General features: G+C 57.0%; 1 protein-coding gene across 2 annotated transcripts in view; it reads left to right on the forward strand.

The window, feature by feature from the left end:
- Window positions 1-26,841, forward strand: part of LRP1 (LDL receptor related protein 1) — an 81,435-nt gene that overhangs the window by 39,395 nt on the left and 15,199 nt on the right. For both annotated transcript variants that reach the window (XM_003790547.3, XM_023513603.1), the window contains exons 20-57: window positions 612-779; window positions 4,781-4,963; window positions 5,319-5,519; window positions 6,584-6,829; window positions 7,038-7,235; window positions 8,215-8,419; window positions 8,589-8,753; window positions 9,336-9,580; window positions 9,870-10,001; window positions 10,288-10,515; window positions 10,709-10,883; window positions 10,969-11,063; window positions 11,283-11,432; window positions 11,585-11,725; window positions 12,036-12,170; window positions 14,000-14,131; window positions 14,338-14,472; window positions 14,600-14,729; window positions 14,838-14,964; window positions 15,296-15,447; window positions 15,540-15,664; window positions 15,969-16,346; window positions 17,606-17,795; window positions 21,168-21,372; window positions 21,704-21,896; window positions 22,514-22,639; window positions 22,828-22,956; window positions 23,212-23,331; window positions 23,500-23,613; window positions 23,862-24,011; window positions 24,084-24,206; window positions 24,453-24,569; window positions 24,696-24,824; window positions 25,068-25,190; window positions 25,271-25,411; window positions 25,490-25,680; window positions 26,437-26,620; window positions 26,734-26,819. In XM_003790547.3, the coding sequence (XP_003790595.1) occupies window positions 612-779; window positions 4,781-4,963; window positions 5,319-5,519; window positions 6,584-6,829; window positions 7,038-7,235; window positions 8,215-8,419; window positions 8,589-8,753; window positions 9,336-9,580; window positions 9,870-10,001; window positions 10,288-10,515; window positions 10,709-10,883; window positions 10,969-11,063; window positions 11,283-11,432; window positions 11,585-11,725; window positions 12,036-12,170; window positions 14,000-14,131; window positions 14,338-14,472; window positions 14,600-14,729; window positions 14,838-14,964; window positions 15,296-15,447; window positions 15,540-15,664; window positions 15,969-16,346; window positions 17,606-17,795; window positions 21,168-21,372; window positions 21,704-21,896; window positions 22,514-22,639; window positions 22,828-22,956; window positions 23,212-23,331; window positions 23,500-23,613; window positions 23,862-24,011; window positions 24,084-24,206; window positions 24,453-24,569; window positions 24,696-24,824; window positions 25,068-25,190; window positions 25,271-25,411; window positions 25,490-25,680; window positions 26,437-26,620; window positions 26,734-26,819 (6,167 nt within the window). The remainder of the gene's footprint in view (window positions 1-611; window positions 780-4,780; window positions 4,964-5,318; window positions 5,520-6,583; window positions 6,830-7,037; window positions 7,236-8,214; window positions 8,420-8,588; window positions 8,754-9,335; window positions 9,581-9,869; window positions 10,002-10,287; window positions 10,516-10,708; window positions 10,884-10,968; window positions 11,064-11,282; window positions 11,433-11,584; window positions 11,726-12,035; window positions 12,171-13,999; window positions 14,132-14,337; window positions 14,473-14,599; window positions 14,730-14,837; window positions 14,965-15,295; window positions 15,448-15,539; window positions 15,665-15,968; window positions 16,347-17,605; window positions 17,796-21,167; window positions 21,373-21,703; window positions 21,897-22,513; window positions 22,640-22,827; window positions 22,957-23,211; window positions 23,332-23,499; window positions 23,614-23,861; window positions 24,012-24,083; window positions 24,207-24,452; window positions 24,570-24,695; window positions 24,825-25,067; window positions 25,191-25,270; window positions 25,412-25,489; window positions 25,681-26,436; window positions 26,621-26,733; window positions 26,820-26,841) is intronic.

Raw genomic sequence — 26,841 nt, forward strand, 5'->3', positions numbered from 1 at the left:
TGGCTGGCGCCTTAGCCGGTTGAGCTATAGGCGCCGAGCCCCAAATCCCAGTCTTAACCACAAGTCCTGTAAATGGGCAGGGAAGTTCAGTAGCCACATCCCAAAGCCTAGAAAGCAAATGTTCACTTAGCCAGCCTCAGAGGCCTTCTATCTAGAAGCAGCCTCCAAGCTTCCCAGCTGTGAGCTGGGCACCCAGGGCCTGGTGCCCACAAACGCCAGGCTCAGGACAGGAGCCTGATAAAGCCCTTCCCACCTAGCAGAGTGGCCTCACCTGTGCTCCACCCATTACTCTCCCTCCAAAACTGGAAAAATCTTGGGCTTGCTCCCCCAAAGCAAGTAGCCTTGTTCCCACATCTGCCCCAAATAGGAAAGGAACATTTCCTGTTCCCTGCCCCCACCCTTTTTGAGACCCAGGGAGGGCCCTCCTGGGGCCACCCCCGCCCCCCAGTGGGCCATGGTGCATGCTGCGGTCTATGCAGTCTCTGTGTCTTTTCTGTTTGTTATTTTCTCAGCTGGGGGGTTGGGGTGGACTGAGGATGGGAATGGGGGTCCCAAGCTGGGGCCACAGAGAAGGCTGCTCTGCCAACTCTCTCTTCCTCCCCCCTTCCCAGACAATGATTGTGGAGACAACAGTGACGAGGCCGGCTGCAGCCACTCCTGCTCTAGCACCCAGTTCAAGTGCAACAGTGGACGCTGCATCCCTGAGCACTGGACCTGCGATGGGGACAATGACTGTGGGGACTACAGCGATGAAACGCATGCCAACTGTACCAACCAGGGTGGGTGCCGAGGGCCCTCTGGATGGGGATCTGACTATGACCCCTACATTGGGCACCCAGACCACCTGCTGAGCCCTCTACACTGTGTGGGCACCAGAGATACCCTAGATATGGCTCTGATCCTCCAGGAGCGTCTAGTCCTGTGAGAGAAAGAGACTGGCAACAAATCATTGCCACACACTGTTAAGATCATGGGCTTTGCAATTGGGTGACCTTGGATTTGAGTTTCAACATTGCAACTTATTAGCTTGGTGGCCTTGAGCAAGTTACTTAATCTCTGTGGGCCTCTGTGAGTTTTGTCTGCAAAGTGGGGTAATAATAGCAGCGACATCACAGCACTGATGCGGGGGTTTGGCGAGATAGTGCATGAAAAGTGCTCAGCATAGGGCCTGTGTTTGGTAAACAGCAGCTTGAGAAAGGATGCTGTGGGGGGGGGGCGGTGAGGTGGAGTGGGGTTGGTAAATGAGCACAGGAACCAGAGAAGAGAGGGGCAGGCTGGGCTCCTGGGGACCAGGCCTCCAGGGCCCAGCTGCAGGGCAGGGGGGCTAAGCGTCCTGGCCAGGAGGGCCCTCTCAAGGAGTGCTGGCTTCTTAGCTCTGGCCTATTGTTACCATGGAGGAATGTAAACCCTGGGTTGCCCTGGCTTTGAGAAGAGTCAGGAAATGCAGATTTTTATGTGAAATGTACCAAATTTTTAACACTAGCATGTTAGTCTGCTAGGCCTTTATAAAAAAGCCCTCCAAACTGAGTGGCTTAAACAACAGAAATTGATTGTCTCAGGGTCACAGGGTCCCTTCTTTCTGAGAGCTGTGGGGGAGGATCTGCCCTGTGCCCTCTCCAGCCTCTGGTGATTGCTGGTGGCATTTGACACCCCTGGGCTTGTAAATGTGTCACCCTGTCTCTGCCTCTGTCCCCACCTGATGTCTTCCCTGTGCACTTGTCTGTCTCTGGGTGCAAACAGCCCCTTTATATAAGGACACCAGTCATACTAGATTAAGGCCCACTCTAATGATCTCATCTTAAGTTGATTATCTGCAAAGATACTATTTTCAAAGAAGTTCATATTCACAGGTATAATGGTTTGGGCTTTCACTATCTTTTTAGGGAAGACAATTCGACCCATAAAAACTGCAATTGATTTCAGAAGTTTAAAAAACAATACAAGGCCAGGCAATGACTCACACCTATAATCCTAGCACTCTTGGAGGCTGGGGCAGGTGGATTGCCTGAGCTCATGACTTTAAGACCAGCCTGAGCAAGAGCAAGACTGTCTCTAAAAATAGCCAGGTATTGTGGCGAGCACCTATAGCAGTGGTTCTCAACCTTCCTAATGCTATGACCCTTAATACAGTTCCTGCGGGTCGTGACCCACAGGCTTAGAACTGCTGGCCTATAGTCCCAGCTACTTGGGAGGCTGAGGCAAGAGGATCACTTGAGCACAAACAACAGTGACAACTGCAACAAAGAAATAACCAGGCATTATGGCAGGCACCTATAGTCCCAGCTACTTGGGAGGCTAAGGCCAGAGAATTGCTTAAGCCCAAGAATCTAAGGTTGCTGTGACGCCACTGCACTCTACTGAGGGCAACATAGTGAGCCTGTCTCAAAAATAAATTAATTAAAATAAAAAAAAATACTATAGGCCAAACATTCTATAGGTCTCCTCTAACTCATGGACCACAGCTTACAACCCTGCCCTGTAGGTTTAAGGCAGGTATGGTGCTGGGGAGTGCCAAGCACCCACAGCGAGCCCAGCCCTGATAGGTCTCAGGAGGCTCAGAAACAATAACTGAGTCCCGAGGGCCACAGGGGCTGGGTGAGGGGCACAGACAATAGTGCTGTGGGGTTCTGAGAAGGGGCCCTGGAGGCCATATGCTCTGGTGAGGAGAGCTCCCTGCCCCTTGCAGTGAGCTGGGAATACTGAAGTTGCTCCCTCTGAGCCTGGGAGTCCTCTGTGAAGGAGACAGGTGAGGCCTGGCAGATGGGGGCAGGATGTCACTGTTGGCAGTGATTGTTAACCCTGGCTGTGCATTATAGTTCTCTAAGAGCACTTAGGAGCAGGTGGACTTGAACTGAGCCCCAGTGCAGGATTAGACTGTAAGCAGACAAGAGGGAGGGTCTTCCAATGGGGTGAGGGGATGTAGTCAAGACTTAGACTCTAAGTCTTAGAGGGTGAGACTGAGCAACTCTGTAGGGTCATGGTGGGGCCAGGCAGACCATGGGGAAGGCTTATGCAGGGCCAGTGGGAATGAGGGTGTCCCCGAAGGGGTTAGATCATGACAGCGGTATGTAAAAGGAGGCAGAAGTACCGGGTGCCATGGCTCACACCTGTAATCCCAGCACTGCAAGAGGCTGAGGATGAAGAATTGCTTTAGCTCAGGAGTTGGAGACTAGCCTGAGAGTGAGACTCTCACTCATAAAGAAACAAAGCAAACAAACAAAAAATCCCCAGCAGGGCACCACGGCAAGCTCCAGTAACCCTAGTGGTTTCCAGAGGCTGAGGCAGCGGGATGCCCACAGCCTGAGTGTGAGGTTGCAGTGAGCTACGATGCCATTGCACTCTGCTCAGAGCATAGGGTAGGACTGTGTCTCGGGGTGGGGTGAGAGGGAAGCAAAGAAATAAAAAGAAAAAAGAAGCCTAAAAAATAAATTAAGGCTCGGCGCCCATAGCACAGTGGTTACCACTAAAGCCACATACACCAAAGTTGGCAGGTTCAAACCTGGCCCGGGCCACTAACCAACAATGACAACTGCAATAAAAAATAGCCGAGTGTTTTGGCAGACACCTGTAAGTCCCAGCTACTTGGGAGGCTGAGGCAAGAGAATGGTTTAAGCCCAAGAGTTTGAGGTTGCTGTGAGCTGTGATGCCAAAGCACTCTACTGAGGGCGACATGGTGAGACTCTGTCTCAAAAAAATAAATAAAAATTTTTTTAAAAATAATTAATTTTTAAAAAAGGAGGCAAAAGTATGATTTGGGAGGCACTGGGATCGCTGGAAGGATGTCAAGCCTGGAGGGTGATGTGATATAGGAAGTACTTTAAGAAAACAGCCTTGGAAGAGAATTAGATTGTAAAGAGGTTCAGAGCCCCTAAGGAAGGCTGCCACTGCACATCCAGGGACAAGAGGAGAGTGTCTGTGGTGGAGGATGGAGGAGCAAGGCTCCCAGCTGCAGCAGCATGAGCAGGGTCTGCCTGCTCCTCCCAGGCCTCCTGAGTCAGACCTCAGTGCAGCAGCCAGTGATGCTAACAGATAGATATAGGCTGGATCATGTCCGAGCCCTGCCCTCAGCCCTTTGAGGGTTCCCTGTAGGCTTGAAACAAATCCCAAGACCATCCTCCCCCTGGAGGACCCTTCCTGCCACTCCGACCTGCTTCAGGTGCTCCCCTTTCATGCTACTCTCTTACCAGTCCCACCCTGGAGGCTCTGCCGGAGCTGTCCCCTGTGCCTCCAGGCAGCCTCACCTGGCTCTCACTTTAGTCAGTCCTCTGCTGAAATGCTTTCTGCTCAGAGGCCTTTCTGACAATCTGAAGGATTCGCCCCGGCCCTGTCTGCACAGCAGTCACCATCATCCACGATCAAGCTCTGTATTATGGGCTGTGTCTCCATTGCTTCTCTGCCCTGTTATAACCTAAGGTCCATGAAGGCAAAGATTTGTTTTACTGCTGGCACCTAGGACAGTGCCTGACACAGAGTAGACACTCAGTAAATGTCTGTGGAGTGAATGAGACAGGCTAAGTAGGAGGCATTTGGTCTCCAGCCTGGCAGATTGCTGATCTTATCAAGTTCTCTTGTGTGAAATGGGGTCCTCATAGGTGTTACACCTCCTGGCTCTAATACCAAGTTGCTATTTCCAAGGAGGGGCAGCAGGCTTAGGCCTCTTAGGGCTGCCTCACCTCAGAGCCCCCAGCTAGCATGACAGGAGGGGCTGGGAGGCAGAGATCAGAATGGCTGACCCAGAGCACCCACCTCTCTTCTGGTCCCTTTTTCTGTCCCTCTGCAGCCACAAGGCCCCCTGGTGGCTGCCACACTGATGAGTTCCAGTGCCGCCTGGATGGGCTGTGTATCCCCCTGCGGTGGCGCTGCGATGGGGACACTGACTGCATGGACTCCAGTGATGAGAAGAGCTGTGAAGGAGTGACTCATGTCTGTGACCCGAATGTCAAGTTTGGCTGCAAGGATTCAGGTGCAAAGGAGCGTTGCAGGGATTTTGGAAAAAGTCAGCATGGGCAGAGCTAGACCATATTGAGAGCAAAGCAGGCGCAAGGGGATAGCACAGTGCAAAGGCAGGGAAGAGAAAGCACAGGGGAGGCACAGAGGGGCTGGGCCCCTCTAGAGCTGAGCTTCAGCACCTCTTGCAGAGTCCTGCCTTCTTTGTTGCCTGTGTAAATTTGACAGAAAAAGTCTCAAGGTCCCTAGCAGAACCTTGCGATTCCACTGGGCCTTGCATATGACCCTCAGGGAAGCCGCCAGGTCTGAGAAGAAGGGCAGGGGGAGCCCTGCTCCCCAGCCTGGGTCCTCATGCTGCTCCCCTCCCTCAGCTCGGTGCATCAGCAAAGCGTGGGTGTGTGATGGCGACAGCGACTGTGAAGATAACTCGGACGAGGAGAACTGTGAGTCCCTGGCCTGCAGGCCACCCTCGCACCCCTGCGCCAACAACACCTCTGTGTGCCTGCCCCCTGACAAGCTGTGCGACGGCAACGACGACTGTGGGGACGGCTCGGACGAGGGCGAGCTCTGCGGTAAGGCCCAGACCCAGAAGGCCTCGGAGATGGGTGGGAGGTGGTCTGATCTGTGGGAAAGGTCTGAGCCTGGGAAGGAGCAGCCCTGGCTGGCCTGGGGGTGAGCAGCACCCAGAGCTGTCACCAACTACCTGTGCTGATTTAGGGTTCACCATGGCATGGAGTTAAGCCAGTCACACTATCATAGCATTTAACCTAGAAAGCAGCCCTGCGAGGCTGCATGGCTCCTGTGGCTCTGTGGGACAGCACAGTGCATGCCCTCCCTACAGGCACAGACTCACCCACACTCACAAAGCTGGAAGAACAGGCTTGGGCACCAGGGTTGAGTGCTGGTGGTCAGGGAAGCCTTCCTGGAGGAGGTGGGGATTGAACTGAGTTCCCAAAGACAGGCAGAATTTTCAGAGGGAGTGGAAAATCTGGGGGGATGAGGATGCCCATTCAAGATGGAAAGAACTGAGGTTAGGGGAGGGAGGGAGGGCCATATGTGTGATGTGGGGGTGAGGAGCAGAGCAGCCCTATCTTGTGCTCTGAGCCAGACAGCACCAGTTCCTTAGAAAGAGCGGAGTAGGAGATAAGAGTTCTGGGACTGGCGGGAGAACTGCTAACAGGTGGTCAGTCGGGCTGACGTGCTGTACCTGGGTGTGTCAGAGGCCCCAGGGGCAGGACATGCCCTACTGCACCTCACCCCAAATTAGGAGAGATTGGCAAAGGGGTCTGGACCTAAGGACATCCCAGAAAGGAATAGAATGCTGGAGTTCCAGCTGTGAGCCCAAGAAGAGACAGGGAAATAGGAGACCAGAGAAACAGATTGGGGGGGGGGGTTGCTCATCAGGGATGGGAAAGAGCTGGTCCCAAGTGATGGGTATGGGGTCCCAACCCTGGTTCTAAGGGAGCCTGAGAAGTGCTGGGGCAGAGGCTTGGCAGGGACAGAGATGAAGGAGGCTGTGGGCAGAGTGCAGGAGCTTAGATAGGGCTGCCCTGGATTTGGGGCTCAGCAGGGCTATGATCCTGACTCCTCCCAGATTCTGACCCTGAGCCTGTCCCCGACTTGCACCCCCCTGCAGACCAGTGCTCCCTGAATAATGGTGGCTGCAGCCACAACTGCTCCGTGGCGCCTGGCGAAGGCATCGTGTGTTCGTGCCCTCTGGGCATGGAGCTGGGGCCTGACAACCACACCTGCCAGATCCAGAGCTACTGCGCCAGGCACCTCAAGTGCAGCCAGAAGTGCGACCAGAACAAGTTCAGCGTGAAGTGCTCCTGCTACGAGGGCTGGGTCCTGGAGCCTGACGGCGAGAGCTGCCGCAGCCTGGGTGAGACATGGCGAGGGGTAGCCAAGCAGGCCAGACAGGCCAGGGCAGGCCCCTGAGCGCTGCCTGCTGGGCTGGGGTGGCCAAATGCCAAAGGCTGAGTTTCCTGTGCAGGCCCACAGTGCCAGAGCCAGCAGAGACCTGCCTGCATGTGCTCAGGCCAGCATGCACTGAGGGCCCCCCTGACCCCATCCCACCCTCCCAACCCCAGACCCCTTCAAGCCGTTCATCATCTTCTCCAATCGCCATGAGATCCGGCGCATCGACCTTCACAAGGGGGACTACAGCGTCCTCGTGCCCGGCCTGCGCAACACCATCGCCCTGGACTTTCACCTCAGCCAGAGCGCCCTCTACTGGACAGACGTGGTGGAGGACAAAATCTACCGCGGGAAACTGCTGGACAACGGAGGTGATGAGCGCAGCACTGGGGCTGGCGGGGTGCACGGGGACAGAGCACTTCGGACTCAGGGACACAGGTCCAGATCCAGGTGGCCCCAGAGCAGAGGCCTTCCCCCTTCCCCCACACTCCTGTTAATTGGGTTAGATTTTGCTGTGGGTCTCCATGCCTGGTGCCCCATAATTATCGTCAGCAGAGCTGCCAGCCTGATAATTAACAAAATGATCAGCTTTTCCTTGGAATGGCCTGGAGCTCGGCTCCCCAAGTCCTAGAATTGCAGGCTTGGAAGGAAAAAGCCATTCCTCAGAGGAATACCTGAGCCCTGCCTCCCACGCCCAGGCAGCCTGGCTCACCTGACTCGCTCTGGTCCTGCTGTGCTGGGCAGGGGGGTGCGGCAGTGATTGAAACGGGCTGCCTGCCATTGTGTGGTCAGGGAAGGTTCCCTGAGAAGGTGACATCTGAGCAAAGACTCAAGAGAGGCATAGTTTACTAGAGGAGTCTGTGCTGTTGGTGATAAAGCAAACCTGAAGCCACCGTGAACGTCCGACAGCAGGTGTCTAGGGATGCTGTGATAACGCTCTTGCTGTGTAACAGCCTCCAAGATAACCATGTACGGGCATATGTACTAGAGTGGAAAGACCTTCAGTCTGGGGAGTGACTTCTAAAAGGTTTTATCCTCCTCGTGTGAGTCCAGGTCTGTCCCCCAGAGCCCCACCCTGTGTTCTGCCCGCTCCCACAGCAACCCCCACAGAGCTGCTCAGAAGGTGTGTTCCTCCTACTGTCAGGCTCCTCTCTTCCCTGATGCCCTGATGGGACAAGGCTTGGGTGAGGGGAGCAGGTAGGTTAGCAGCTCCCATGGCCAGTCCAGGCATATCAGAAGCACTGGCAGAGGTGTCAGAGTTGAGAGTGGGTCATCAGGGCTCCTCGGGTTCCACACACTCACACCACACTGCCCCAGGAGACGCAAACCAGCCACACCTCTCTTCTCCAGCTCTGACCAGCTTCGAGGTGGTGATTCAGTACGGCTTGGCCACACCTGAGGGCCTGGCTGTAGACTGGATCGCAGGCAACATATATTGGGTGGAGAGTAACCTGGACCAGATTGAGGTGGCCAAGCTGGATGGGACCCTCCGGACCACACTGCTGGCTGGTGACATTGAGCACCCAAGGGCGATTGCACTGGATCCCCGGGATGGGTAAGGACCTTACCCAGCCTATCCTGGCCCCTGAAGTCCCTTTCAGACTGGCCAAGGACACCTGTCTCCTCAGAGCATTTGTCACTCCCACCTCTTACTAGGATCTACCATAGCCCGACCCCACCCCCAACCTCCGCTTCAGCTCTCCTACCCCCTCCCCACTCCACAGGATCCTATTTTGGACAGACTGGGATGCCAGCCTGCCCCGAATCGAGGCAGCCTCCATGAGTGGGGCCGGGCGCCGCACTGTGCACCGGGAGACTGGCTCTGGGGGCTGGCCCAATGGGCTCACCGTGGACTACCTAGAAAAGCGCATCCTTTGGATTGATGCCAGGTTAGCATCCACCACGACACCCTGGGAGGCCCAAGCAGCATGGGGGGACCAGGTGCAGTGACAAGGGTAGGGAGAGGGCCCAAAGTGTCTGCGACCAGAGCAGGGTGGCAAAGGACTGGAACAATAGGAGTACTGTGCGGAGGGCGGCAGAAGAGGCAGAGATAAGGCTGTCTGTCACCTGTCATCCGAGCTGTGCCCTCCTTTCTGGTCACACATCTGCTAGGGGCTGTGTCTGCCCAGAGGGAGAGGAGACTTTCTAATTGAGTTGCCCAGCGAGGGTGACTTTCTCTAACTGCCCTCAAAGCCCTGTGTGCTGCAGTGGCACTGGAGAGGAGTGAGCCAGAGATTCCCTTGAAGGCCAGGGAACTGGGGAGTTGGGGTCTGAGAGCTGGACCAGGCCTGTTGGTTCTCACACCACAGCCCCTCTATCTGCCTTCTCTGGCCAGCAGGGCTTGGGGCAAGAGATGCTTCAGCACATTTGGGGGAAGGCTGTGGGCCAGGGCACAGGAGAGATGCCCAGGAGAGTGCTCTGAGGGCAGAGATCCCTGCAGCCGCCTCACTCTGTCCCAACCATGCTCCCAGGTCAGATGCCATTTACTCAGCCCGTTACGACGGCTCCGGCCACATGGAGGTGCTTCGGGGACACGAGTTCCTGTCCCACCCATTTGCAGTGACGCTGTATGGGGGGGAGGTGTACTGGACTGACTGGAGAACAAATACACTGGCCAAGGCCAACAAGTGGACTGGCCACAATGTCACCGTGGTACAGAGAACCAACACCCAGCCCTTCGACCTGCAGGTGTACCACCCCTCCCGGCAGCCCATGGGTAAGGGGCTTGGGGCCTAGTGGGCAGCAGAAAGAGCCAGCAGCCTATTAAAAGCTCTTTAGAGAGGAGGGGGCAGTGAGAGCAGAGGAAGGGCACATGTTGGGATGGCAGGGGCATCCCAGCCTGTGGACAGAGGTGTCATCCGGTGACAGAGGAGGGTCTAGCAGCCAGGGATGCAGCAGCAGGGGGAACAAGAGTGGTGAGAAGGGGGTTGTCCAGGTGAGGAAGATCAGGTAGGGACCAACAAGTCCCAGGACATTCTTGCTTCTTCTCTCCCTTCCCTGCCCAGCCCCCAATCCATGCGAGGCCAATGGGGGCCGGGGCCCTTGCTCCCACCTGTGTCTCATCAACTACAACCGGACCGTCTCCTGCGCCTGCCCCCACCTCATGAAGCTCCACAAGGACAATACCACCTGCTATGGTAAGGAGGTCCTCACTCAAGAGCCAGCGGCAAACTGAGGCGGAGGGGCAGGTGTCTAGTGTCCAGGCTCCAGGCTATAAGCAGTGGTGGAGTCCTGATTGCAAGGACCTGATGAGAAGAGTCCAGAGACAGGTCCTGTGAGCAGAGGTTGCAGCCCAGCTAGGGAGGCTGCAACCAAGTGGTAGCCAAGGGCCAGCACCACATAGCAGGAACAAGGAGGGTCCCTGACCTGGGGGGAAGGAGCATGGAGGCAGGGCTGCCCTCAGCGACCCTCCTGTCCCTGCAGAATTTAAGAAGTTCCTGCTGTACGCACGCCAGATGGAGATCCGGGGGGTGGACCTGGATGCCCCCTACTACAACTATATCATCTCCTTCACGGTGCCTGACATTGACAACGTCACAGTGCTGGACTATGATGCCCGTGAGCAGCGTGTGTACTGGTCCGACGTGCGGACGCAGGCGATCAAGCGGGCCTTTATCAATGGCACAGGCGTGGAAACCGTTGTCTCTGCAGGTTCCGTCCTGGCCCCTGCACTCCCCACCCAGCCCTTGCTCCCAGCCCAAGTCCTCTTAGTCCTGATGTCCTTCTTCCAAGTCCTGTCCCCTCAGTGTGCCAACCCTGGCTCCCTAATCCCCATTCTCCAGAAACTCCAGAAACCAGCTCTCTATAAACACCCACACACCAACTCCTTGCTTGTGCCCCCCAGACTTGCCAAATGCCCATGGGCTGGCTGTAGACTGGGTGTCCCGAAACCTATTCTGGACCAGTTATGACACCAACAAGAAACAGATCAACGTGGCCCGGCTGGATGGCTCCTTCAAGAACGCAGTGGTGCAGGGCCTGGAGCAGCCCCATGGCCTTGTCGTCCACCCACTGCGTGGGTCAGTGCAGGGCCCAGGGCTGGGAAGCAAGGGGTGTGGGGCTGAGAAGAAGAGGACTCTGACACCCACTTTGCCCCTGCCCCAGGAAGCTCTACTGGACTGACGGTGACAACATTAGCATGGCCAACATGGACGGCAGCAATCGCACCCTGCTCTTCAGTGGCCAAAAGGGCCCTGTGGGTACGAGCTCGCCCTGCCTGCCCCTGTAGCCCCTCTCTAAGTCCTGGACTAGGAGGTGTTTGCAGGGTCCCTCATTGCCCTTTGGCCTCCCTGGAGCTGGGGGGCTCCACACCTGTTCTCACCACCCATACCCCAAACCACCCACCCTTGCACACTGTTCCCATTTCTGGATCTCTGCCTGGTGCCAGATGTCCTGGCAGTGAAACCTCCTTCTTCCAGGCCTGGCCATTGACTTCCCTGAAAGCAAACTATACTGGATCAGCTCTGGCAACCGTACCATCAACCGCTGTGACCTGGATGGGAGTGGGCTGGAGGTCATCGATGCCATGCGGAGCCAGCTGGGCAAGGCCACTGCCCTGGCTATCATGGGTGAGGGCCAGACCGTGGGGGAGGCTGGGACTGGATGGGGGGTGGTCCCCCACCCTGCAGAGCAGGCCTGATGGCTTAGGGTCTGCAGGAGAGCTTTAGGAGAGCTGAGCCTGGGGCCTTCCCAAGGGTCTCATCCCCTCCTGCTGCCCCAGGGGACAAGCTGTGGTGGGCAGATCAGGTGTCGGAGAAGATGGGCACGTGCTCCAAGGCTGACGGCTCAGGGTCTGTCGTCCTGCGGAACAGCACCACGCTGGTGATGCACATGAAGGTGTACGATGAGAGCATCCAGCTGGGTAGGTTCAGGTCGGGTGGAGCGCCGGGGCTCCAGTGCCACGGGCAGGTGCGAGGGAGGCTCAGGGGCTGGGGCAGAATGGATCAGACTGGGCTTCATGCTCTGCCCACAAGGTTATGGGACAGACCCCCGGCAGCCCTGATCACAGGCCCAAAAGGGGGCAGAAGACCTGAGAATTGGGTTGGCTGGTGACCCCCACCAGGTCCAGGGTGAAGACAGTGACCATCCTATCCTTCAATACCCCAAGCCTGACTATCAGGTCCCAAGGCGGGCCACCTCACCCTTTCTCTCTGCCTCCCACCTATCCCAAGACCACGAAGGCACCAACCCCTGCAGTGTCAACAATGGTGACTGCTCCCAGCTCTGCCTGCCCACATCGGAGACAACCCGCTCCTGCATGTGCACAGCCGGCTACAGCCTTCGGAGTGGCCAGCAGGCCTGTGAAGGTCTGTGCCTGGCCTTTCCTCCTGCTTTGGCCCAGGTCCTCACCCCCATCCCCTCCTACCTTACAGCACTATCTTCCTCTTCTTATCACGGGGACAAGACTGTATTCATCCTGTATGAAGCATCTTCTGAGTTAGATACTTACTAAGTCCCCACGTGCTGGGTGCCATGGGGGAATTCAGAGGGAAGAAGTCCCTGTCCTTGTGCCTTGCAGGCTTAAAAGGAAGTTTGGGGACATTGTATAGGGGAAACTAGACCATGAGTGGCTCTGACTGTTCAGTGCCTGCCATAGCATTTTGGAGAAATAGATGTTAACAGGCAGATCAGGGCCAGCTTCCTGAAGAGGTGTCCTATGAGCCATGTTCTGTAGGACATGTAGAATTGGCTGCATGGAGAAGGGACTATGCACAAGGCAGGGAGTGTTGCTAAAGCAAGGGTCCGGCAGAATAGGAGGGTGTTGCAGGGGCCCTGAGTTTGGAGCAGGGGCAGGTGCAAGGCCAGGGAGGGGCTGGGTGAGGCTGTGAGGTGGGTGCGGCTCCTGTGGCTTCTCAGCCCGAAGCATCTGCAAGTGACCTTTGGGGAAGATTAACCTGGCAGAGTGAGGGAGAAACCGAGGCAGTTAAACCAGTTCAGAGGCTATTAGGAATAATCTGTGTGTGCAGAGATGGGCCTGGGTTGGGCTTAGCAGCTGGGGTGAAGAGAAGGGATGAAACAGGGAAATTTCACAAGAACATGCTGACTGATTACAAGCTTGCCCCAGGAGCATTTCCCAAAGTTCTTTCCCAGGAGCCCCCCTGTCTGATGGTGGGGAGATGTTGGAGAAAGAAACTTTGGATTAAACAAAGTTTAAGAGGTTTTTTTGTTTGTTTGTTTGAGACAGAGTCTCATTATGTCGCCCTCGGTAGAGTGCGTTGTGTCATCAGCTCACAGCAACCTCAAACTCTTGGGCTTAAGTGATTCTCTTGCCTCCCAAGTAGCTGGGATTATAGGCGCCTGCCACAATGCCCGGCTATTTTTTTTTTTGTTATAGATGTCATTGTTGTTTTAGCAGGCCCAGGCCGGGTTCAAACCCACCAGCCCTAGCGTATGTGGCCAGTGCCCTAACCACTGAGCTCTGGGCACTGAGCCATAAAGTTTAAGAGTTTTAAAAAGTGTTTTTGACTGTGGAGCTTCTCAGACCCTTGAATGTGCTCAGGAGCACCTGGAGGACTGGAATTGGGGTTTCCCAAACTCACTTGACTTCTGATCCTTTGTTTCCTGGAGCCCAAGCAACCCATTTAAGGGTTCATCTGGACACACTACATCAGAGGGCAGGGAGGACTCTGGGCTGCTGAGTCATGGAGAAAACTGGTAGTGAGACTGGCTTGGGAGGAGATGCTGGGAAGGTTGAGTCTAAGGTGTTGGAGAGAGGGTGTGGCATAGAGCAGACTGGGAGGACAGAGAGCAAACTAAGGTCAGGCTTGTGTGCAGACCTGGGAATCCAGATCTCGAATCACCCAGTCCTGGTTGTCTTATATGAACCTCCCAGTGTTTCCCAGAGGGACCTGGCGGGTGCAGGGTTGTGCTGAGGAAGGCGGGGAGGGCAAGGAGGGAAATTCAAGTCTCTGCCGCCCTCTCGCGGTGGCTGGGGGTCCTGCAGTGCCTTCCAAAGCTGTGGCTCAGACCCTCCCCCTAGCAGCTGAGGGGAAGGTGTGCTTGTATGTCTTGGGGGTGGGGTGGTTGCTGGGGGAGAGTCTCAAAGGGGAAGCAGAGAAGAATAGTTTGAGAGTGACAGAAGCCAAGCTTAAAGGAGGTCAGCAAGGCCTGTGCCTTAAACGTCCCTGTGTTTCAGGTGTGGGCTCCTTCCTCCTGTACTCTGTGCATGAGGGAATCCGAGGAATCCCTCTGGACCCCAATGACAAGTCTGATGCCCTAGTCCCAGTGTCAGGGACTTCTCTGGCTGTTGGCATCGATTTCCATGCAGGTAAGCCATCTGGCAGGAGGAGTCTGTGGGTCGTGACCCAAGAGCTTTGGGGGTGGCATGCTCTGAGGGTCCCGGAGGAGATGCTACTAAACTGGCTTGAGGGGAAGCCTTTGCCGTAGCCGCCCCAGCTCCCCTCCATCACTTATGCACTTCTATCCTGGCCCCTGCCTTGCTGGGCATCCCCATGTTGATTCCTCCACCTCCAGAAAATGACACCATTTACTGGGTGGACATGGGTCTGAGCACCATTAGCCGGGCCAAGCGGGACCAAACGTGGCGTGAGGATGTAGTGACCAATGGCATTGGCCGCGTGGAGGGCATCGCAGTGGACTGGATTGCTGGTAAGTGGCAGGAGGGCTCATGGGGCCTCAGGAGTAGAAGTTGCAGCAGGCAGGTGCCCGGCAGGTGGAGGGGCCAGGTACAGCTGTCTCACCCAAGCTCCCTGAGCCTCACCAACTCCCTCCTCAGGCAACATCTACTGGACAGACCAGGGCTTCGATGTCATCGAGGTCGCCCGGCTTAATGGCTCTTTTCGCTATGTGGTCATCTCCCAGGGCCTGGACAAGCCCCGAGCCATCACCGTCCACCCGGAAAAGGGGTGAGGCACTGGATGGGCTGGCTCAGTCAGATTCAGCGCCCCCCTGATGAGGCCCTGTCTTCCCCAGGGCCTGGGCACTGACCCTCCACTTCTACCTCTACCCCACAGGTACCTGTTCTGGACTGAGTGGGGTCAGTACCCACGTATCGAGCGGTCTCGACTAGATGGCACAGAGCGCATGGTCCTGGTTAATGTCAGCATCAGCTGGCCCAACGGCATCTCAGTGGACTATCAGGTTGGGACACAGACTTGCTCTGGGAGACCCGGTAGACCCCTGCACAGGCCCTGCTCAGGCCCTGCTCCCATTCTGTATCCCCTGGTAACACCCACTCAATGGGAAGACATGGAACCTGGAAGAGCCATGGACTCTCCTGGCCCAGCCTTCCCCCGGAGAAGGACTCCCTAGAAGTGGGATGTGGAGGGACAGACACCTGGAGGGCAGTTCCTGAGCAAGTCCCCAGGGTAGGAGGTGTGGAGCAGCCAGGAGTGATCAGGGAAACCACACACGCCTTGCTGCCCGGGCTGGCAGGGAGCATGGCACTGAGGTGGGGGCCTCTGGCCTGTAGGATGGGAAGCTGTACTGGTGTGATGCACGGACAGACAAGATCGAGAGGATTGACTTAGAGACAGGTGAGAACCGCGAGGTGGTTCTGTCCAGCAACAACATGGACATGTTTTCAGTGTCCGTGTTTGAGGACTTCATCTACTGGAGTGACAGGTGAGAGCTTCTGTCCTGGCCTTCCCCTCATTCCATCCGTCCCCTTCCTTCCGGCCCCATGGACACCCTGCTCATTCCCTCCTCTTCCCCAGGACTCATGCCAATGGCTCCATCAAGCGTGGGAGCAAAGACAATGCCACAGATTCTGTGCCCCTACGCACGGGTATTGGGGTGCAGCTGAAAGACATCAAAGTCTTCAACCGGGACCGGCAGAAAGGTGAGGCTGGGGCTCGGGGCTGGGAAATAGAGGTGAGAGAGGACATGTGGCCTGGGAGTGCTCTCCTCAGGGAACCCAAATGGAAGAGCCAGGAGAGAATTGAGACCCAGACATGGGAAGGAGCAGTTGAGGAGCTCTGGGACTGATCTGGGCTTGAGCTCTGGGGCCAGGAAGGCTGTCTGACCCGGAGACACTGAGGCAGAGGAGGGTGCTGACCAGGGTTTCTGCCTTGGCCTGGATGACAGAGGCAGCAGGGAGCCTTTCCCTAAGGCAGGCCGTGCCCTCTGTGACCTCCCCCTTCCAGGCACCAATGTGTGTGCAGTGGCCAATGGTGGGTGCCAGCAGCTGTGCCTGTACCGCGGTGGCGGGCGGCGGGCCTGCGCCTGTGCCCACGGGATGCTGGCAGAAGACGGGGCGTCATGCCGCGAGTATGCCGGCTACCTGCTCTACTCTGAGCGCACCATCCTCAAGAGCATCCACCTGTCAGATGAGCGCAACCTCAACGCGCCTGTGCAGCCCTTCGAGGACCCTGAGCACATGAAGAATGTCATCGCTCTGGCCTTTGACTACCGGGCAGGCACCTCCCCGGGCACCCCCAATCGTATCTTCTTCAGTGACATCCACTTTGGAAACATTCAGCAGATCAATGACGATGGCTCCGGGAGGACCACCATTGTGGAGAGTGAGCCAAGACCATGAGCCTTCCTGGGACGTGGGAGGGATCAGTGCAGACCATAGCCATCAGCCTCCCCACCCCTGATCTGAATCCCACCACCTATGGAGCAGCCAGACTGCACTGCATGCACTGCAGTTTCTTGGAAGTCTCCGTTTTTGGAGTCAGAACTGGCCTCCTCCAACCCCGTGCTGTCCTGTCTGCCTCCAGGCTGCACAGACAAGCCAGGGGGCTCCTCTGTGGAGTCTGGCTCTACACACACAGGCTGCAAGGACTGGCTTAACACCCATCACCTAGGATTTCAGTAACTTGGGTATATTTCTGCCTCTTACCAAGCCTAAGATAGGACTCCCAGAGCTAGTGCAAGCAAAGGCTGAGTTCTGCACAGGGCATGAAGCGTGCGCTCTGTAGGAATGCTTATGATGTCAGAGCTGGCCTTGTAGGGCAGTATTTCAGCTCTTTATCCCACTATATTTCCTCCTCTACAGGCTGGACCCTCCCCCCAGGTCCTCTGACTCATTCATTTGCTCATTTATTCATTCAGCTGGTCTGGAGAGACCCGCCAGGAGCTGACTAGGTCCTGAGCACAGAGATGTGAGAAAAGGCGACACCTGTCCTCTCAGCTGCCTCTGGGACATTTTCCACTCTCCAGAGTCCAGTCCACATGTCTGTCTAAAAATGCTGTGTCCAAAGCTAGACTCAATATTCTGTAGCCTTAGCATGAGCAGAAGAGACCAGCAGAGCAGCCCTCCCTTCTGCTGACATGCAGAGAGCAGCAGGTCACCTTTTGGCAATGGTGTACTCATGCAGCCTGGAGCCAGCAATGCCCAAGGCTTTCCTTACTGGTCAGCTGTCTGTTTCCCTATGCTTTAGTTCTTTAACCCAAGTTTAAGATGTCTGCTTAACAGAACAGTCCCTTTCAGGGTTTTTTAAAAAGTCAGAAGCCCCCAATACAGACCAGGCAGGTTTGATTTACTGAAATACACATTGCATTCAACTTAGCAGAGCTGCAGCTCCAGAAAACCATGGCCACAACACATATCCAAGTGGTGTGGAGAGTGGGATGACACAGGGAGGACTGAGGAGGTGGACCATGGGTCATCTGGTGGGTGATGGGCTGGCACAGCAGGAGCTGGGGGTGCTACAGGTCAGACCTGGGGACTCCTGAGCCCTCCCTACCACATCCCACATACTCCTACACCCCATAGGCATTCTGGCTGTGCCCTCCAACCCCCTCCCAACCCACAGCTGCTCCTGTCCCTTCACAGATGTGGGCTCCGTGGAAGGCCTGGCTTATCATCGTGACTGGGACACGCTCTACTGGACGAGCTACACGACCTCCACCATCAGCCGCCACACAGTGGACCAGACCCGCCCAGGGGCCTTCGAGCGAGAGACGGTTATCACCATGTCCGGAGATGACCACCCAAGGGCCTTTGTGCTGGATGAGTGCCAGAAGTGAGCGGCTACCCTGGGCCAGGGGTAGGGGTGGGGGGCCCTCTAGGGTGGCAGAAACTGCCCCTGCCAACCTGGTGGAGGTGCAGATGGGGCAGGCTGTGTTCTAAGCTCTGGCCTTCCTTGCTGTGTGACCTTGGGGGAGCTGCTTGAGAGCTCTGTGTCCTCTCCTGTGATATGAGGGTGCTAATATCTCAGGTACCTGAACCAGGGGAGGATCAGGACTGTGGGGGATGCTTCTGGCTTTGTGATTGATTCAGTCATCAGCAAACCATGTTCAAGGGAGAGAAGAGCCTCTGTGGCTCTGGGACTCACTGAAGCCTGGTTAGGGGGAAGCCTTAGGCTGGGCCAGTTCCAGCTGCCTAGCTGAGGAGAGCAGGGGAAGCAGTGTTGACTGGCATGGGTGCACCACAGGGCATGGACCAGCATAGGCTGGAAGCAGATAGACACTGGAGGGCAGAATGGCAAGAGAACCTCCCATGCCATGGGGCAAAGCAGGCCTGACGATGGCTAGGAAGCTCAGTCAGGTTGTAAGGAGTCAAGGCCACAGGCTGAGGGCTGTCCCTCAGGGTCCACCTACAATCTCTGTGGCTCTGTTCCCTAACAGGGGCAGCCCTGTCTCCACTGCAAGGGCCTCCAGTGAGCCAGCCCTTGCTTTAGCAATCCTGGCCCACATATGAGAAACAGTTTTTTCCCCTGATTCAGCAGCACTTGGAATGTTTTTTAAAAGCTTTACTAGGAAACTAGGGGACAAACAAAACCCAAAAGCAACTGCATAGAAACGGTGAGTGTACTGAACCTACATTCCTCACCCTGATGTAAATCAAGTCTGCCCCAGCACAGCCTGCCTGGCACAACTGACCCAGTACAAGGGCCCTCTGTTCCCTCCTGCCTTGGCCGTCTGGCATGTACTCAGCTGATGACGGAGATCCAGTCTTCCCTGCTGTGACCTTCCGTGACTTCACCTGTCCGGGGCTGGTCCCTCATGGACCTGGAGCCTCTGTAGAAGGGCCATCGCCCTGGCTCCCCTGCCTGCCTCCCACCCAGCCCAGAGGAAGCTCCCCGTGGCTGCCCACCAAGTTCCCTTCCTCTGAGCCCAGGGGGTTACGTCGTCGTTCACCCAGCAAGTGGTTTTGGATAACAACGATGTGCCGAGGATCCAGTGGAGAGTAAGGGGATGTGGGCCCTGCCTCGGGCGGATGTTTCACTCATCCTGAGGCCACAGGGAGCCTCGTGACTGTGCTGAGGATCTGCCCCAGCCTGGAACGTGTCCTCAAGGAGGTGGCATGTGAGCAGCATCCAAGGATGACTGGAGTGGGCTGAGCAGGAGCTGGCTCAGTGCCCAAGGAGAGAGCTGAGCTGTCAGGAGGGGCCTCCCTTGGCCAGAAGAAGTGGGCATGTTGTGTTGCAAGGACTCAGACAGAGGGGCAGGGGTGAATAGAAGTTCGGACACTCCACCCCGAAGCTGGCACTGGGACACTGGCAACCCCCAGGGAGCTCACAATTAGATGTTTAGAAAGTCCACCAGGGTCCTGGCCGCTGACCACCTGCCCCCAGAAAAGCCTTGTCTTCTCCCTCGTGCCATCCCAGGGAGCAGTTTTACCAAACTCCCCACCATTGTGTCACATGTAATCCTTCCGTGGGTAAGAGTTTGTCAACAACAGGAAGAAAGGCATGCTTGCTGTGAGCATGAGCAAGGCTTGACCCGAGGGTGCAGAAGTCCCTGGTGGAGACTGACAATTCAAGCCCAGTCCTGACAAGTCCCAGAGGGTGACTGGCCACGTCCCCGGACACCTGTCTTCTCTTAGGGAGGCCTCCCTCCAAACTCCCATCTTGATTCCAGAGCCATCAAGAACCCCCATCTCGGCTCGGCGCCTGTAGCTCAACCGGCTAAGGCGCCAGCCACGTACACCTAAGGTGGTGGGTTCGAATCCCCAGCCCGGACCCGCCAAACAACAATGATGGCTGCAACCAAAAAATAGCCGGGCGTTGTGGCGGGCGCCTGTGGTCCCAGCTACTTGGGAGGCGGAGGCAGGAGACTCGCTTGAGCCCAGGAGTTGGAGGTTGCTGTGAGCTGTAATGCCACGGCACTCTACCCAGGGGGACAGCTTGAGGCTCTGTCTCAAAAAAAAAAAAAAAAAAAGAACCCCCATCTCCCTGCAGGACAAGGCCTTTATAGTCAGAGCCTTGTCTCTGAGCTCACTGGGCTGGGGAGCATCGACATCTCCCTAAGGAGCGAGAAGCACCATTTTCCCAGTGAGTCTAGCAGGAGGTGGTGGTTCCACTGTGACAGAGACACTGAGGGCGACGTGTGCACAGCTGAAGGACACACCATGGCAGGACCAAGTGGAAGGGCAGGCAGGAAAGAGTTCTTGGGGTGGAGGTGGGCAGGTGCTGTTAGAGGACTGGGGACAGAAGTGGCTCTTGTGTCCCTTGATGGTTCTCAAACTCCAGTGTGTGTGAGGATCCACCGGGGAGCGTGGGAATATGCTGTCCGACCCTGCAAATCTTTGTGGTCTTCCACAGTCATCGCTCTAGCCTGACGTCTGTCCCCAGAGGAGCACAGAATAATTGGTGGTTGAATGTTCCCGTCACCTCCCTTACTAAGAGAAAGCTGAGGCTCAGAGGGGCCAAGAGGCTCATTTCGAGGTCAGAGCCAGGAAAAGTGGAGCTAGGACTCCAATCCCAAATGTGAAAAGTCCTTAAATCATGGAGAAGCTGATTCTGAGGAACTCCTGGAGAGTGGGATCCATGTATCCCCCAGACCTAGGACACATCCACACTCAACAAGGCTTTCTAGATGATCTGGAAAAGAGCCAGCTTCATTGCAGAGAAGAGAGCAGTTAAGAATAAAATCATGGAAAATACACAATGTGTGCCATCTGTCATCACAACAGAAACTAACGTCTTTAATTCTCTCGGCCACTCTGAGGCAGGTTGTGTTACTATCCCCACTTTATAGGAGAGGAAACTGAGGCATGAGGCGCTTCAGTAAGTTACCCGTGGGCACCCGACTGGTAAGTGGTGGGGCCAGGGTTGGCACCTCAGAGCCCGGCTCCCATGGCTGCATTGGCCCTCCTCTCAGCAGACACAGATGGGCACCTTCCAGACTGCGGTGTGTGTCTGTGGTCACACGACATGAGGCATGTGGAGTGAGTCACAGTCAGCCATGTGACATGTGGATTACCTGCACAGCAGCTGGGTCTTCCTTGGGCAGTGGGGCCATACTGGCCTCGAAAGATCCCAGGCTGCCTCTGCATAGGGTCTGCAGAATGCTGGCTGGCTCTGGGTTCCGGGAGCCTGCAGGTCCTGGCCTATGCCCTCTGTGACAGCCTCACTGGCTTTGGATCCTGATCCCAGTGCCCTCTTTCCCAGCTTGATGTTCTGGACCAACTGGAACGAGCAGCACCCCAGCATCATGCGGGCAGCCCTGTCAGGAGCCAACATCCTGACACTCATAGAGAAGGACATCCGCACCCCCAACGGCCTGGCCATCGACCACCGTGCAGAGAAGCTCTACTTCTCCGATGCCACCCTGGACAAGATTGAGCGATGCGAGTATGACGGCTCCCACCGTTATGTGAGTCTGAAGGCGGGTGGGTGGGTGGGCAGCAGGAGGGGAGGCTGGGAGCAAGGGCTGGCCACTCTGCCCCAGCACAGAGTGGCAGGGGAGGCATGAGGCACACAGGAGGAGCAAGGAGTCCTGTCCAGGCCCAGGCTGTGGGCAGCCCACCCTGTGTGGACTGGTTTCCTCATCAGTTAGGCGAGGGAGAGGGCAACTTGCCTCTGCGGGTCCTTGTCATTCTGTGGCTGTCAGCCCAGGGCCCTCATCCCTGCGTCTAGCTGCACTCAGGTGGAGTCAGGAAGAGATGCCTGAATGATGCCAGATATTGACAGCTCCATCTCCACAGGTGATCCTAAAGTCAGAGCCTGTCCACCCCTTTGGGCTGGCTGTGTACGGGGAGCACATCTTCTGGACTGACTGGGTGCGGCGGGCTGTGCAACGTGCCAACAAGTATGTGGGCAGTGACATGAAGCTACTGCGTGTGGACATCCCCCAGCAGCCCATGGGCATCATTGCTGTGGCCAAGGACACCAACAGCTGTGAGTGGGGCCACTGCCACCAGCCTTGCTGTGCTCTCGCCCTATGCCTACACACATGCACGTGAATGCCACAGCCGAGGCCTGCTCCCTGTGCTACTGCACACACACCTGCACACACCTTTGCCCTGGCTCCCCCGGACCACTGTGCACACACATGGCATCTTGTCCACATCACTCACAAGCACTCTCACATTACCTCCCAAGTCCCCAGGGCTCATCCACATCCTTGGACACCCCACTGCCTGCCCTGGCCATTTCCCTCACTCAGGGCCACACACACTTCCAGAGCCTGTTCACCCAGTTCTGCCTGCACTTGTCCCCGGCTTGCATGTTCCTGTCACGATCAGATTGTAGCTTTTCAGGTCTCTTCCACACCCCCACAACAGTGCACAAGGTCTCAAGGCCCTGAGGTCAGACTCCTAAGGTCCCCACCTAAAAGCACAGACCTCTCCAACCCCACACCCCAAATCTGTCCTCCTGTCCTGCAGCACCCTCCCCTGTGCCCTCCCCACCTGCCCTAGCAGCACAGAAGGCTGCAAAGTCCCAGGAATCTGAGGGGATGGGTGGGCACAGCAGAGAACATTCTGCAGCCCCATGGTTGCCCTGTCCCTGCTCAGGTGAACTTTCCCCTTGCCGAATCAACAATGGTGGCTGCCAAGACTTGTGTCTGCTCACTCACCAAGGCCATGTCAACTGCTCCTGCCGGGGGGGCCGAATCCTCCAGGAGGACCTCACCTGCCGAGGTGAGTGGGGGCAGGAGGAGGAGGGGCTGGCAGGGGACCCAAGCACACACTGGGATCATTTCCTCCCTGTTTTTTTGGCCCCTCAAGGCCTTTTGCCAGATAGAAGCTGACAGGACCATGTTCCGGGGGGAGAGGGGAGTGGGGCACAGGGGCCCCAGCCCTGGCTCACAGAGCCTCCCTCCCCCCAGCGGTGAATTCCTCCTGCCGAGCACAAGATGAGTTTGAGTGTGCCAATGGCGAGTGCATCAACTTCAGCCTGACGTGTGATGGCGTCTCCCACTGCAAGGACAAGTCCGACGAGAAGCCGTCCTACTGCAGTAAGGAGCCAACTCCGGCCCCTGCTGCTTGCAGGCACAGACTCTGGGTCCTCCGCCCCAGGCCCTCAGGCCCCAGCCTCAGCCCCTACAGGGTGGAACCCAGGCATGACCAGCTTCCTGGCTGAGAAAGGGCTTGGGCAGGAAGGGCAGAATCACTGTTAGCTGATACCAGGCCCGTGGGCACTGAATGCATGGTTTCTCATCAGAGGCTTTCCCTGTCCCCCCACTGACTGGTGTCCTGCTCCCCATCTGCAGACACACGCCGCTGCAAGAAGACTTTCCGCCAGTGCAACAATGGACGCTGTGTGTCCAACATGCTGTGGTGCAATGGGGCCGATGACTGCGGGGACGGCTCTGATGAGATCCCCTGCAACAGTGAGTGATGCCTGCACCCTCTGCACGTGCTCCCTGTCCCACCCTGGCTGAGCCTTTGTTCCCAGGTCCACAGCGTTGGCTTCAGGGTGCTCTGTGATGGGTCTGGGCAGGTGTTTTGGGCCACACAGAGGGGACACTGGCCTGATGGGATGGGCGGTGCTATTCTAGAGACAGCCTGTGCCGTGGGTGAATTCCGCTGCCGTGATGGGACCTGCATAGGTAACTCCAGTCGCTGCAACCAGTTTGTGGACTGTGAGGACGCCTCAGATGAGATGAACTGCAGTGAGTGACACCTTGTGTGCTTCCTAGGCACCCTACGTCTAAGCCCTCCCTCCAGCCCCACATGGCAGCCTCCAATTCCCTGCAGCCTCATCCCTGTCCTGCTCCTGAGCCCCTGGGAGTGGACAGTGTGGACAGTGCCCCTCCAAAGGGTACTGCTCAACTTTCTGAAGCACACAAAAGTTCTGTAGGACTGGCAGCTGCCTTGGGGGAAGGAAACCAGGCATCACCTTTGCTCCCATCCCCACCAGGTGCCACCGACTGCAGCAGCTACTTCCGCCTGGGTGTGAAGGGTGTGCTCTTCCAGCCCTGTGAACGCACCTCCCTCTGCTATGCACCCAGCTGGGTGTGTGATGGTGCCAATGACTGTGGGGACTACAGTGACGAGCGTGACTGCCCAGGTGGGCCCAGGCAGGTGTGTGATGGGTGGCAGCTAAGGTGAGCAGTGCCCTCACAGACTCCTGTGCCCCCAGGTGTGAAGCGTCCCAGATGCCCCCTGAATTACTTCGCCTGCCCCAGTGGGCGCTGCATCCCCATGAGCTGGACGTGTGACAAGGAGGATGACTGTGAACATGGCGAGGATGAGACCCACTGCAGTGAGTGACCACAGCCCTCTCTCACCTGAGCACTACCACCTGGGGGATATCAGGCCCCACCCCCTGTCCCTCCCAGGAAACATCCCCCCAGGAGGATACCCTGGGCCTTTAGCCCATCCCCTACACTCCAGTTTCAGCTGAACCCCTGCAGAGGGGTGCCTCAGCACCTTCCCATCATCCCATGTCATCAGCCTGACCAGCTGGGTGACCAGCCACCCCTCTAACTATGGCTTCCGACTGCCCCAGACAAGTTCTGCTCAGAAGCCCAGTTCGAGTGCCAGAACCATCGCTGCATCTCTAAGCAGTGGCTGTGTGATGGCAGTGATGACTGTGGGGACGGCTCGGATGAGGCAGCTCACTGTGGTAAGGGCACTGGGATGGTGCAAGGGGCACACCCCAAGGAACGGAGCACAGATATGTTCCTATAGGGGGCAGCACAGCAGCAGGGTGCCTGGCCCCTGAGTCTCAACTACCCCCTGCTACCTGCAGAAGGCAAGACGTGCGGCCCTGCCTCTTTCTCCTGCCCTGGCACCCATGTGTGTGTGCCTGAGCGATGGCTCTGTGATGGGGACAAGGACTGTGCCGATGGTGCTGATGAGAGCGTCTCAGCTGGCTGCTGTGAGTGCCAGTGGCTGGGCTCCCTCTGCAAATGGGGAGTGCTCCGTCTGGGGGGAGTGCTTCAGTGGGGCTCCTACAGCTGATTGATGGTAGAGCCATCACTATAGCCTGAGGCCCAGACTCTGTGTCCAGTGCTCTGCCCATTCCACTGCTGAAACTAGGAGGGTTGGGGCTAGGGATGGTCAGCAGCATGTCAGGCAGGGGCAGGGACAGCACTGAGGGGCCTCACCACCTCCTCTGCAGTGTACAACAGTACCTGTGATGACCACGAGTTCATGTGCCAGAACCGCCAATGCATCCCCAAGCACTTTGTGTGCGACCATGACCGTGACTGTGCAGACGGCTCTGACGAGTCCCCCGAGTGTGGTGAGCCCCAGCTGTGGTGGGAGCAGGCCCTGCCTTCTGCTGTGTCTGGGCATCAGCCTCACCGTTCCATCCCCCTGCAGAATACCCAACCTGCGGCCCCAACGAGTTCCGCTGTGCCAACGGCCGCTGCCTGAGCTCGCGGCAGTGGGAGTGTGATGGCGAGAATGACTGCCACGACCAGAGTGACGAGGCCCCCAAGAACCCACACTGCACCAGCCCAGGTGGGCCCTCAGCCCGGCTGCCCCCGCCCTGGCCCACACTGTCTGGGCCCTGCTGACCTGCTGCCCTGCCCTCCCCAGAGCACAAGTGCAACGCCTCATCCCAGTTCCTGTGCAGCAGTGGGCGCTGTGTGGCTGAGGCACTGCTTTGCAATGGCCAGGATGACTGCGGTGACGGCTCAGATGAGCGCAGCTGCCACGTCAATGAGTGCCTGAGCCGCAAGCTCAGTGGCTGCAGCCAGGACTGTGAGGACCTCAAGATTGGCTTCAAGGTGTGCCAAGTCCCGGGTCAGGGGCTTCCACCCTTCTCCAGTGCCTCATTTGTGCATTCATCCCACTAGTGTTTACTGAGCACCTGTTCTGTGTCACCTACTGTCCCGGGAACTGGGGACACAACAGTGAACAAGTCAGATCTCTGTGTGGTTGGGCTCTGCACCTGTGTGGGGAGTAGAGCCAGCAGGACTTGAGGGAGAGAGGAGTGAGATGTCACATAGGCAGCAGTGCACAGGCCTGGAGTTAAGGGACAGGCCCTGCCTGGAGAGAGGAACCTGGGAGTAATCACATAGAGATGCTATTTAAATCCCTGCACCTAGGCAAGATTACTGAGGGAGTGAGTATAGTTGGGGGAAGGAGGAGGTCCCAGGCCTAAGCCCTTTACAGGGCAACACTAGGGTAGGGAGGGGGTGACCAACAGAGGAGCTTCAGAAGGGGTTCCTGAGGCTGAGATGGCCACTATGAGGAAGGCATGTCGTCAGTGGAGAGTGTGGGCAGCTTTGCCAAGTGACGCTCACAGGGCACATGGGAAGAGGCCTGGGCATTGGCCCATGGGTGCAGAAAATGTGCTGACAGGGCAAACTCACCTGCCTGGTTACTGTGGGGTGAGGGCTCAGTACCCATGTGCTTCCTGCCTCCCCATGGCAAGGCAGACTGGAAGGAACTGGAGCCTGAGAGGGCCCCCACTCCCGGGTCTCCAGGGTGGGAGCCTAGCCCCTTGCCACACACCCGGCCAAGACTCCCTATACCCTCAGTGCCGCTGTCGCCCTGGCTTCCGGCTGAAGGACGACGGGCGGACATGTGCCGACGTGGATGAGTGCAGCACCACCTTCCCGTGCAGTCAGCGCTGCATCAACACCCATGGCAGCTACAAGTGTCTGTGTGTGCAGGGCTATGCCCCACGCGGCGGTGACCCCCACAGCTGCAAAGCCGTGACTGGTGAGTCTGGTGCCCCAAGGGCCTGAGGTGGCTCGGGCAGCTGGGGGCGGTGACCGGAGAGCTGGGAGCCAGGCTGTGCCCTGCGAGGAGCTGAGCTGGGCTCCCGTTTCCAGAGGAGGAACCGTTTCTGATCTTTGCCAATCGCTACTACCTGCGCAAGCTCAACCTGGATGGCTCCAACTACACGTTACTTAAGCAGGTGCCAAACCTGGGCCCCCCCG

This window comes from Otolemur garnettii, unplaced genomic scaffold, assembly GCF_000181295.1.
Source record: "Otolemur garnettii isolate 467f Iridium unplaced genomic scaffold, OtoGar3 scaffold00043, whole genome shotgun sequence".
Taxonomy (NCBI): Eukaryota; Metazoa; Chordata; class Mammalia; order Primates; family Galagidae; genus Otolemur; species Otolemur garnettii.